Raw genomic sequence first — 12,555 nt, 5'->3', positions numbered from 1 at the left:
TTCAGGACAGCACGAAGCACTAAGCTACAACTCTATAGCACAGCCGTTTCCTTAAAGGTGAATCTGTTTTGATTTCTTACACTGTGTTTGCAATAGAATGTTCCTTGCTTTATTCATGTTGACAACAGAAAAGCCTTGGACCTAATTAAAAGAATTTTCACTAGCACCTTTACTGAACCGTTTCATTATGCTGCAGTGCACAGATTGCATTTTGAAACATGGTGATAGTTTAAATCGGACCTTTAAACCTGAACTGCCAGAAGTATAAAAATCGTCTTTAAAAACACTCTCAGGATAGACTGCATGTATATGTGTCTGGTTGGCTAGAAATAATCTTCATCTTTGTGGTCACAGCCTGGTTTTTAGGATTCCTGCCTCTTTAGGCAGGAAAGAATCATAGTTGTGCTTGTATAATCTACTTTGTCTTATGTACTAAAGTATTCCAGAGTAAACATGAGTTATTTTTTTCTTGTTAGTCTCTTTAAGTATGTTGTTGTTAACAGTTTTGTCTTTTTAAAAAGCACTATGACATGCCTATTGCCATAATCCTGATTGAAACATTAAAAGTGTACACACATGAAATAGACATCCGACAGTGTTTGATTTAGTCTTAAAAGAGAACAAATGATCTGAAAGCTTTAGGAGGTAGCAAAATACATATCAATATTCTGCTTCTATACCAAATAGGAAAGCTGAAACACAGAAAGGCTGTGACTAGCTTCCTGAACTTTGTTGTAAAATGGAGCATAGAGCTCTTCTTATATAAATGGGAAGTTCTTTATCTCTACATGAATGTGAAAATCACTTTTAACAATGTTTGAGATGGATTTGGAAGTTACTTAGAGCTGTGGACATTTTATTGCACTTTAAAGAGCTACCTTTAAATGGTTTACGTAAATTGCTATAGGAAGTACATGTGTATTTCATCCCTTCAGCATCAGACCCCTTCAAACATGGAGAAGTGTGCCATTCAGGTTTGAAAATCTAATGAAGCTTTTAGATTTCAAGAATAACAAAGCTCCTTGAGAAATGTTCTCTCAGTGAATAGGAGTGATCTTATTTCATGGGCGTGATTGACTAAATCTGGTGTCATGTACTGCATGCTTTTGAAAAAGGCAGATTTGCTGGTTATTGATGGAATTATTTCTGTTGTGTTCACAATATGGGTACTTATGGAGTCATGAATGTTCTTCTGCAAATTCAGAGGGCTGGGGATTTCCTGGCTTTCTGCTTTCCTTCTGGAGCTGTGCTTCCTTCCAGTCTTCTGCAGAAGGTCTCTCATCAAGCTCAGGTTTTGCACAACATGACCACAGCCTCTAAAAGCACGAAGTTGGATTCCTTTTAAGAACCGGTGCCCAGACTGTTGGGTTTGTATTGCTGTGTGTTGTGTGGGAGATAGCTCAGACCTTAGCTTGTCCTGGCTCTGTCTGCGACACTGAAAAATGGAAACTGACATAACTATTTGTTAATGATTTAAGGTAACCGGAAAGTGTTGCAGCACAGACACAGCGAGCTTGATGTTTGTGTTTGAAAGGGGTTTTTATCTCCTTTCTCAGCTTGTGTTGGAAAAGAACGCTGTCACAAACAATAATATATAGATACCCAACCTTACTTCAGTATTTACTGAGCTCTGAGGACTAGAAAAGAGGCATCAAACTTAAGTCACAACCTTCTTGAATGTGCGAGAAATTCTGAGGCACAGAACAGTTGTGGATAATCCAGTAATGGATAATCCTCTAAAACTTTAGCTCTTGGTGTACACAGAAAGCAAAGAGTATTCAGGTAACCTGGATCGTGGTAGTTTTAACTCTGCATGGATGTGTTCGTTGGGATTTGTTGTGACTGGTGTCTGTGGAAACGGCATTGAGACGCTTAGGGCTGCGTTTGCCTTACGTGCAGCTCTGTGAATCCTGAGGTAATCAAACACCTCCACGGTGGGAGAGGGCAAGTGAGGGTTAAGAGCAGAGCCATCCGCACACAGGTGGTTCACATGTAGTGGGAATCAGGGAGAAAACCCCCCTTCGGTCGCCAAAATGTCGTTAAATCGAGACTTGCAACACCTGCGGGGTGTGTGCTCTCTATTGCACCGGCTGCTGCGGGGAGGCGTCGGCAGGGCCGCTGTGAGGAGAGGCCGGCGCAGGATAGAGCCGGTTCCAGCCGGTTCCGCGGCAGAGCCGGCCGGGCACGGCAGGGATGGCGCTGCCCCTCAAGCAGGTGTAAGAAGGGGCGTGAGGAGAGTAAAAGGGTGAGGAAGAAAGCTCGGGGGCGAGCTATGGTGGACTCGTATCTCCGTGTGCCGCTGAGGGAGGAGGTAGGAGAGTTGAGAGGGAAAAAGGTGGAGGGGAAGAAGGTGTTTTAGTTTATTTCTCAGCACCCAACTCTATTTTAATTGGCAATAAATTACATTAGCTTCCCTAAGTTGAGCCCGTTTTGCCAGTGATGCTTAATTGGTGAGTGATCTCCTTATCTTTATCTCTGCCCACAAGCTTTTTCTGTGTGTTTTCTCTTCAGGTCCTGCTGAGGAGGGGCGTGAGGGAGCAGCTGGGTGGGAGTCTGGGAGCCAGCCAGGGGAACCTGCCATATGCACAAATAAAGCTCTCATTTCGGTGTTCTCCTCTGAAATACAAGGCAATATAACCTTAAAAGAGAAAAAACCAACAAAACCTGTATTTGTGGCAAACACGTTTTTCAGTCGTACAGAATCTGTTCTTACCTTTGGTGGTGATGGATGGCCTGATTGCGCTGAACAGTTTCCCTATTAATGTGATGTTTGAAATGATGATGTTAATTTAGCTGAAATTCTTCCATGGATCCTAATCAAGATGCAGAACTTCATGGACTACCTGCAAGAGAGTACTCAACGGCATGTTAACAGCTGATTATAAGTAGGAGGGAAGGTTGAAATGGAGCTTTTTATTTTCCTGTTGGTTTCTGAATAGAATCCAACCGTACCTTAGAGAAGCAAAAGAGCTTAAAAAGTAATGCTTTTAGAACTGAAAAATTCAACTCTGAATTCACCATGTCACTTTTTGTCATAACTGCTGCTGTGGTTAGCACATTTTTCATTTAGCAGTGCCCCAATGTGTCAAGCTTTGGTTTTGATAAGAGCGTGATCTGGTCTTCTTGTGTGATTTCAGGTTTCTGCACTGAAGAGCAGATTGAAGAAAGTCTCTACAACCACTGGAGATGGTGTTGCGAGAGCATTTCTCAAAGCACAAGCATCTTTCTTTGGGAGCTACAGAAATGCCCTGAAAATTGAACCTGTAAGTAAGAACTCAGTAAGCATAAGATATGTAAATCTGCAGCTATAGTGGGGAAACTAACAAGGTTTCAAAGTGTAGTATAGCCTGCTTTTACTAAGGCCAGCACTGTGGCTGTCTGGCTGAGTAGTAGTGAAAACAGTGTTCCACTTTCCAAACCAGAAAGAGGTGTAGCAAGCATGATCAATCGTGCAGGGAGAAAACGACTATGGAAAGGTGTTGGTGTTGCTTGGGTTTGAAGACAGCTAAGTTAGACAAGAGATGATAAGTGTGTAAATTAGTGATCATAGGAGACTAGTGCAGAATGGACAAAGTTTCCTCTCTCTGCAAAACCTGGGTATTTGCTGTATTATTTTAAAGTTAATAAGATACTTTTTACACTATTTATGCTTAACTGTGATATGTGCAAATTTATAGAATCATGAAGTTTAAGAACATAAGTAGTAAAGAAATTATGCTTTTACAGAAATATGAAGAATGTCTGGAGTTGTAACTGTTGACGATAAATGATCTGTTAGGAAAATTCAATCTCTTGGTTTTGTTTCAGAGCTGATTTCTGTTTTGCAACGATTAGGTGCCATCTGAGAAGGGAAGGTTTTTTCTGTACTTCATCATATGTTTTATTGCTTCTAGTGAGGCATCTGTTCCTGGCTTACTGCAAGTAGCTTCATGGACTTTGATACGAATCAGTGCAGACAAATTTGATGTATTTCCACATGTTTTGTGACACTCTGCTTTTACTGTTGTGTACTTTGTGGGTTCCTTTTAAAGTGTGTATCTTTTGCTGATAGTCAGAGACTGGGTCAATAGTATGACGAATATTCAGGTGTAAGTCATGAGATATGTCCCAGATATATGACGGATGAAAAGTACTAATTACAGAGCAATCCACAAAATATTTCCAGAACATCCTAGTATCCCTGTTCCAGAAGCAGGTGAACTAAAATGTGTGCACCACAAATGCTGATTTGGAGTACTGTTGTTTAAGACCTGTGGCTGCTTAACGAGAAGATCTCTGTCAAGGACAAAACATACTTTTGTCTTAATACATTCTTTCATCTGCAAGCATTGGGAGGCAGAATGGAACATTGCTGGTAGCAGTGGAGAGTTTCAGTACCCCTGGGAGAAGCTGAGTTCTGAGTGTAAGGGGGGAGGCTAAATGAGTGGAGTGAAAATGAAGGCTTACTAGTTGAGGTGTTGTATTTTGCATTCTCCTGCTCTGTGAAGATTAATGAAGAAATCTGCTAGCAGACAAATAATATATCTAATTTTAATCATGGTGTTAAAGGGGAAAAAAACAGTTGGACTACAATCATAGTGTTTCTTCTTAAGGTTGAGGGTGTTTCAGTAACTAAAGTCTCTTCAGTACTATAGTTTGTGTTGTTATTTTTACAACCAGAAGGAAAAAATAGCTTACTCTGAATTTTAAGCCGTCTAGTTATCACCATCAAATAAGCATCATTCCAGCAATTCATATTCAGGGTTCAGAAATGACTTTTGAAGTCAGCATGAGTCCTTCCATAGCTTACTGGGGGAATCCATGTGTTGTGTCTGTATTAAAAATAAATTGTTTTGACTTGTCTGTGATTGTCTGGGTCTAAGTATTGGGTTTTTAAAGCATCTAAGGTATAATAATGGGAGGTGTTTAAAATGTTGTACATATAAATAACAAAAATTAAACTAGCAAGGCACTCTGGCTGTAAGCCTCCTTTATCTGTGCTGGGGAGATACTGACTTCCCTTCATCCATGCAGGCTTCCTTGTTCTCCCATGCTCCTCCCACTAGTTGCCAGGCAACTCTGGGAATATTGGTGTATGCTTTGCCTGAATGTGTGTGTGAGATTAACTAGTTAAGGGATTTGTGAAGAAAAATAAAAATTTAAGTTGCTTTTCTGGAAATACCATCTGGTATTTTGAAGGCTGAATGTTAAAGATGAACATTCAAAATCAGTTGACAATGGCACACCCCTGGAAAGTGCAACTTTGAGGGACAGCAGTCCTGAGGAAGCAAAAGAAATTGTTTTGCTTATCATTCCATCAAGAAGACTTGTAAACGTAATTGCACAAATATGTCATTAAATCCAATTTTAATAGGAAGCGGAAATTTTCAGGGCTTTCTTTGCCAAGTCCTTCTATACATTAAATTAATTCAATTTCTGATTATACATTTCTATATTAAGATTTAGATAAAGAAAATTTGCAAGTGTTTCATGTGCTAAACGTGTCAGAGTGAAATGACTAGCATTCTGTTTCCAGTTTTACCACAGACATCCTGTGAGGTATTGGACAGGTCATACAACTACTTTATACCTCACTTCCAGTTTAGAATATACCAACAATAAATGCTGTTGCCAAGGGACTGGTGTTAGTGCTAGGAACATCACACTTAAAAACTAGTTCAGTACCCTTGGAAAAACTGCTCTTAAGAAGATGCAGCAAAACTCCAAACAATAGTGTGTAATGAGTAAAACAAATTAGGAAATGTATTGCTAGCTTCAGAAAAGAGAATGGGATTTTAATTTAATAACAGAGTATTGTAACTGGCAATTAGTAAAGGCACCTTGTAATTTAAATCCCTGTGTTTCTCTCTTGTGCTGCACTTCAAATGCTGCACTTGAAATAGTCTTCTGTACTCTCGTGCAATTCCATCTTCTATACAGCAATTCTGTTCATTGTTATTTCCTGTCAGCTGATGAGCTCAGTTTGCTGGGTTTGTGAATCACACACTAACAGGTACTCGGAGTGGTCATGATACACATCTTCATGTATAGATATGGAGTGATGGGAGTTCTTGTTGAATAGTGGAAGGGTATTAAAATGTATGCAGCAGCTCTTTGATTGTTCTCCACTGATGTATCACAATCCACAGCCCACAGTGGTTGTCATAATTTGCTTTAAAATTTTAATGTCTTGGAGAAAATAGTTTGAAACTGTTACTGGTGTAACGGTTGCAAGTAAATTCATTTCGGTGTGTCCGAGACAAATAGAAACCCAAAAAGAAAATATATTCTAAGAACAGTACATATTTTCAAATGCCTCCATTGTGATTTTTCTCTTGCCACCCTCACGTGTGGCAAGCAACACGTTGCATAAGCAACACCAGACATGAATGTGGTTCTTTGCATTTGATGTCCCATAATTTGAAAAATCTGACTGTTCATTTAAAATCATTTATAATTAGGAAATAAATTAAAAGCAGCAGCAGCTTTTCCTCCTTTCATACTTTTTGTCTCAATAAGACAATTTAATTTCATAGTCCATCTCATCTAGTACAAGTTGACTTTTTGGGATAAGTGGTGTGAAACTATTTTTCATTATTCTCTGTAGGCTCAGAATGTGTCACAGAGCAGACTTTAAATTCACATTATACTTCAGCATAATAAGAGCTCCTACTCTGTTCATAAGCTTTTATTTTAAAGATACAAATATATTTTATGTATGTATGAACCAGTAAACCAACAGTGCATGAGTTAGTGTTGCCATAAACTTTGAAGCTTTCAGTAACTAGAACTTTTGCCTGTAAAGACGTATCCAGCTACTGCAGTTTGCAAGTCTAATCATAAGATTTAGGTAATGAGGTTCAGTTATGTTTCCTACTGTATATTTGTTTTCTGTAGTTGTGTTAAAGCCAGATTTTAAGTGTGGAAGAGTATTTGTTGCATGTGATGTACTTACAGTCTCCACTGTCCTCTTGTTAGTAAGTACGGTAAAACATGTTTAGAAGCAGTGTATTTACTTGTATGTACTGAGGCAGACTGTTATCTTCATGAATATTACCTAAGTTTCTGACAGTGACGCTAGTGTGAGCATTTTGTTCACTTGAATCACTTTTTCCTTAATTTGATTTTTTGCTGTTTGCAGAAGGAATGTTTTTATCTTCTAAATATTTAAGTAGGTAATCTTCAACAGAAATAGCTGTTTAATTACTGTGTTTGTAAAGGTGGTTTGTAGCACTTAATAGTTGTGTATATACTGGTAACAGGGGAAATGAGACTCAAGTTTCCTGCATCAAAGACGTTGGCTGTGCACTTTCTTCTGCTGACACCTAGTGGTTAGAGACAACATTTTATCGGTGGTGTTTTTAAGAGCAATCTTTGTTAAGAAACAAACATCCTAACACCTGTGAGTAAAGGTACGCTCAGGGTGTATGCTGACTGAATGCAGTGGCATGTAGGGAAAGATACAACAGTGGTGATAGAGTTGGTGCTGGTACAGTTAGGCTAAGCCCCGTGGGTGCTTCTTCACCAAGCTGGGTAGCTTCACAGTGTGCTCCAGATTTGATGTAGTGTTCTCAAATGACAAGTTTTGTCTGTTCTCTGGGTGTGTGATCACTCCAGTGAGTTTTGCCTGTGCTTAATACAACACTTTGTAGCCTGACAGATTTGAAAAGCTATTTTATTTGCACTTTGCTTTAAAAGCTGTAGATTCTGAACAAATATTTCTGTTTCCACATTTTGGTTCATTTTATCTGTATTTCATTGCTATACCAGAAGGCGAAAATTATTGCGCTTATTTTGCTTTTGCAGTGCTCCTGGTTTTTGTACAGATAATTAAGGGGGAGTAATTTTAACATTCTTAACCAGAAAAGCTGTCAGTATCTGAGTGCCTCTGCAGGCAGTTTTCACTTTAACTTTGCTAGTTTGCCTTGGTAACTTGTATGCAGGCACTGTAAAATTTGGTGTCTCTTTCACACCACGGTGTACATGGTATACTGAGGTGAGAGGTGTATGTACTGCAGTGTGAGCAGAAGGAGCCCGTTTTAATTCTAATGCACTACTGAAGAGACATGTCTGTGCATGAGATTCTGGCATTTGTTTCGATTTGAATCAAGATGTCCTGGTTTGTTTTTAAAAGGCTGAATTAGTTATATGAATTTATTAATCTAGGTATGAAGATGATGAGCTCTGCGTTCTTTGTAAGATGGTTTCTTGTGTGCATTGTCATGTTAACTAAAGCTAGACCTTTCTCTCATTTATAAAATCTATGTAAACCTGGTGTTAGTGGATTGTGAATTGTGCTAGGTATTTGAAAGTTTGTATTTGATACTGGATTTATACACTTGCAATACGTGTGAGTATTTCTGGTATGTGCTAGTCTGCGGTAACAAAGTCTCTGATTTGTGGCAATGTCTCTGAGAAGATGAACAATTAATACAGTTGCATTACTTGTAGCAAGAACTATTTTCCTGATTATTTGGCTCATACTAACTTCTGGGGGCTGCCCAGCAAAATTCTTCTTTGCTTTGCTTTCCTTGAGAGGCCTTTTCTCTCTGTGAATGAATTGGAATGAAGTAAGAACAGGGCTGTGATCCCTGTGCATTGCTGAGGGGGTGTTGTTGGTTACTTGTTAAGCAGCAGATTTTGCACTGTTTCTAAACAAAGTAAGTCTCCAAATAGCCAGGGAGGAGAGGGCGAAGGGAGCTGTGATGGTATTAAAAGTTTAATTAAATTGTTTGTGAGGATGTTTTGAAATTAATGTCAAAATACAAACAAAACCAGAAAAAAAATCTAACTATTTTAGCATCTTATTAGTTTATTGAGGATCCTCAATACTTTATTGAGGATTTTTTTATATTTTAATCAAACATTGCTTTCAGTGCTGGAAAGGCATGGCCAGTAATGGTCACTGCAGATTCCCTGGAAATAGTGGTGTTCTGTTTTGTGATGTTTACCACAAGAATTAAGGTATCTATATCTATCTCAAACTGAGGAAATATGTTGTTGTGGTTTAAAACATCTGCTGGTTTTCAATGATATTTAAAATATATGGAATAGTAGTTGGGAGCTTACTGAAGCTTGTAAGATGCTAATAACAAAACAGAACCATTTAAGGTTACAGGTACTGCAGTGATTGTGGTACTTTTAGTAAATGTTGCAGAGTGTGAAAATTCCAACATAACCTACATCTTTCAGATTGAACTGGAATCATAAATAGTTACCAGTGCTAACTGGAATGCATTGGGAATTACTTACAATAAGGGAATCTCTTCAATGAAGCAGCAGTTAATTTCTTTATGCCTTCATGGCTGGTTATTCAATCTTAATCAGGTTTATTAGCCTGAGCAACCATTGGTCGTATGACTGGGTAATTTCTGATTACCTTTAATAATTCTGAATTGCTTTGGTTTAAATTTAACCAAAATCTTCCTTAGATGCGTCCATTTATGAATAAAAATCTCAGAGGCAGTCCGCATACTTTTCTACTTCCACATTTTTTATGTGCTTTCATTGGTGAAGTTACTTGCTAAATTGTGAAGTGGAGAACAATGTGCTTAAGACATTACAAGCATTGTCTAATCTTAATATGCTTTCTTTATAGAAACTTATGTATCTGGAATATGTATCATATTCCAGTTTTCAAAGTGCTGTAGCTGAACTACACTGGACATATGCATATATGGGTTTATGTGTATACACTGCTGCCTGAGTGCTGTTTTCCTGGCAAAGCCTGATCATTTATATTTGCATTCTAGAGACGACAACATACTACCAGTTTTCATAACTGTAACTAATACAATTTTTTTTGCAATTCAAGCAACAGTGGGGAAAAAAGCCATTATAGGTAGCAGGAAATTTAAAGTTAAGATTTCTTTTTCAACATAACATTCAATTCAACTGAAGAAAATAGTGTAATATGCTATAGGCTTGTTTGTGCAGGAGTGTAGAGACATTACTGGAGAGCTCCTTTATACCCCTGTTCTCTTCTGGCTTTCTATTATCCATCCTAGTAAAGACAGCACTTGTTTGATTATCCATGCTGCAGCCGTGTGTCTGCTGCTGTGTGTCCAGTGCTGACCACTGCACCCTAGTCCAGGCTCAGCTGGCGTGTGTGTCCTCCCTGTGGTGCCTGCAGGGCGCTGCCTACCTGATCCCACTTACATCAAGTACCAACAGCAGCACTCTGTCTGTAGAAGGAAGCATGAGGATGCTCTCCAGTTCTTTTTTTCCAACATTGTATTGATGTAAAGCTCCTACAGTGCAATATATGTAAGATTAGCTGCTGCCTTATGTATTGTTAGTAGGTATTAGTTTTGATTCCATCCCTGTTACGAGTTCCTTCCTCAGAACCTGGGCCCCTGTATTATCAGTATCACTGTTTGGATCTTTCCATGTGCTTGATCATTCCGTGCTGCTGAGATACAGCTGAACTCTAGAAACGTTAATGTTTCTGGTTAATTTATTCTGAATTTTAACCTTGAGACATAGGATCACTTTCAAATGAGATGTAAAAGTTTCTCAAAATTTTTTAGGAAATGAGGTGCAACTTTGCAGTTTAAAGTAATTTTTAAAAGGCATCACCTGCATTCTGGATAGGACACAGCTTAACAAGTATCCATTAAAAATTAGTGTTGTAATTTCATGTATTTGTTGTAACCTCTTACTAGAGAACCTGCCTTAACAGCTGTTGCTTATTCTTGGTATCAGTACCCTGATGCAACCACTGAATTGGTACCTTACTTCTACAAAAGTAAATATTTTTTCACAAATGCACTTTTAACAGTTGCAATTTCCTACTATCCCAGGGTATTATGTTTAACATCTCATCAATCTTGGTAGAGTTGTTCCTCATATGAGCTCTGAATGGGTTCTTATTATCCAGGCTGCTGTAGCTAATCATAATGAACTAAAGTATTAATGTTGTTCTGGCATTGTATTTGCTGTCTAAGGACTGTGTGTGCTTTATAAAAAAGCTGTTACTCTGTATGTCTGTTTAAATTCATGGCCAAGGAAGGTAAAGTTAAGATTAGTCCCAGAGATATTTAGGTCTCCAACAACAGTGGGAGTTTCAAAGTGTTTTAAGAGGACAGTTTACTTTTTGGTTTAGGTTTTTAGACTATTAACTTCTTTTTGCCTTTACGGATTCATAAGTAATACCATGATTCCAGTAACACAAAGTGATACGTTTCTCAGGGGACATTTAACAGCAGTGTGATAGTATGACATAAGGCCACTGTATTAATTATTTTATATCAATCTCTTGCCCAGACTTAACACTATAATTTCTTTCAACAATTGAGATCTGAGTAGGACAGAAGTCGGAGGAGTAGATGGTGTGTGGTACAGAGTAAAAAAGCAAATGCCAGTTGAGTCCAAAAGGAAATTTTGTTGAAATATGTGTGCAGTAACATAAAAAAGTGCCTCTTACATACCGGCGCATAATTCATTTTGAAAAGGCTTTGCAGCATTCAGTGCTTTATGTGCTGTGAAGTATGATTGTTGCCATGGTGAATTACTTTTTTTAAGTTACTCGGTGGAAGAGTAAATAGTTGTTTCCAACTCCCAGTAATTACCACATCCCAGTTGCTTCCTCTACATAGCCAGCTTTTGCATAGCTTTTTATTTCTGCATGTATATTTTAAAGGTATACAGTATGTACAGATGAAATCTTGCCTTTCACCAGAGCTGTCTCCATAGTTTAGGGGTTTAGGAGTGTTTGGCCATATATAGAAAAAAAGAAGATTGCTAATGCTTGTGTTGGGTGTGTATAAACTTATTTAAAAAAAACAACAAAACCACCACCAAACTGTAAGGGAAACAGTGAGCAGAAGCATGTATTAAATAGAGCTTTTTTGTTTACTTGCAATTTTGTTATATTCCTTGTAAAATCAGTGCTAATGTATACGTAATAGAAACTTTCTCACCCATCTTTACTCTTTTCCTCTTCAAAGTGCTGTTCACTCTCAAAGATATGCCTATATAGACGGTCTAGTAATGCCTAAATGACGGTAGTTTCTAAATTTCATCCTGATCACTTTACTACCAGATAGGAGTAGACAATGACAGTGACGCTGACAGTTTCAGTGTGTAAAACCTCATGTTTGTATGATAAAAATAGAGATAAATCGGATTTCTCTATATCCTAGAACTGAAACTTTAGACTCTTTTTTTCTAGTGAAGATTATGTGTTTTGTGGCATTTTGAAGACCCTAGTTTTTGACAAGTTCTCTGAGAAGCTACCTGTAGCTATTGTTAGGTTTTACCCTTCAGGGGAAGTGTTCTAGAAGACAAACCACCCAGAATTCAAAATCCCTGACTGAAAAAGATTTATTGAGGAGAGACAGTTCTGTTTGTTTTCTGTGTGGTTTTTGTTTTCATTTCAATACTGGTGCTATGTTTTGTCTCTGAGCATTACTGTTGCTACAGCCAAGTTTTTGCTTTTGCTTTTGCTGTTGTAAACCTTAAAAATGGCTCTTTTTCTAACAGGCATTTACTGTTCTTCAAAATGCATTTAATATTTTACATCTAAGTCTGTTGAGATTCACATATGTTAATGAAACCAAAAAGACATTCTCTTTA

At 38.1% G+C, this 12,555-nt stretch overlaps 1 protein-coding gene across 6 annotated transcripts in view; it reads left to right on the top strand.

The window, feature by feature from the left end:
• The window catches only part of DENND1A (DENN domain containing 1A), a 189,819-nt gene that overhangs the window by 116,330 nt on the left and 60,934 nt on the right, over positions 1–12,555 (top strand). For all 6 annotated transcript variants that reach the window (XM_061476666.1, XM_061476663.1, XM_061476665.1 and 3 more), the window contains exon 13: positions 3,138–3,263. In XM_061476666.1, the coding sequence (XP_061332650.1) occupies positions 3,138–3,263 (126 nt within the window). The remainder of the gene's footprint in view (positions 1–3,137; positions 3,264–12,555) is intronic.

This window comes from Pezoporus flaviventris, unplaced genomic scaffold (genome assembly GCF_033815535.1).
Source record: "Pezoporus flaviventris isolate CSIRO_AGI_PZ_B2104156 unplaced genomic scaffold, CSIRO_AGI_Pfla_v1 ptg000097l, whole genome shotgun sequence".
NCBI classification, from domain to species: Eukaryota; Metazoa; Chordata; class Aves; order Psittaciformes; family Psittacidae; genus Pezoporus; species Pezoporus flaviventris.
Note: the sequence above shows the minus strand (reverse complement) of the source record. Positions and strands in the feature narration are given on the sequence as shown.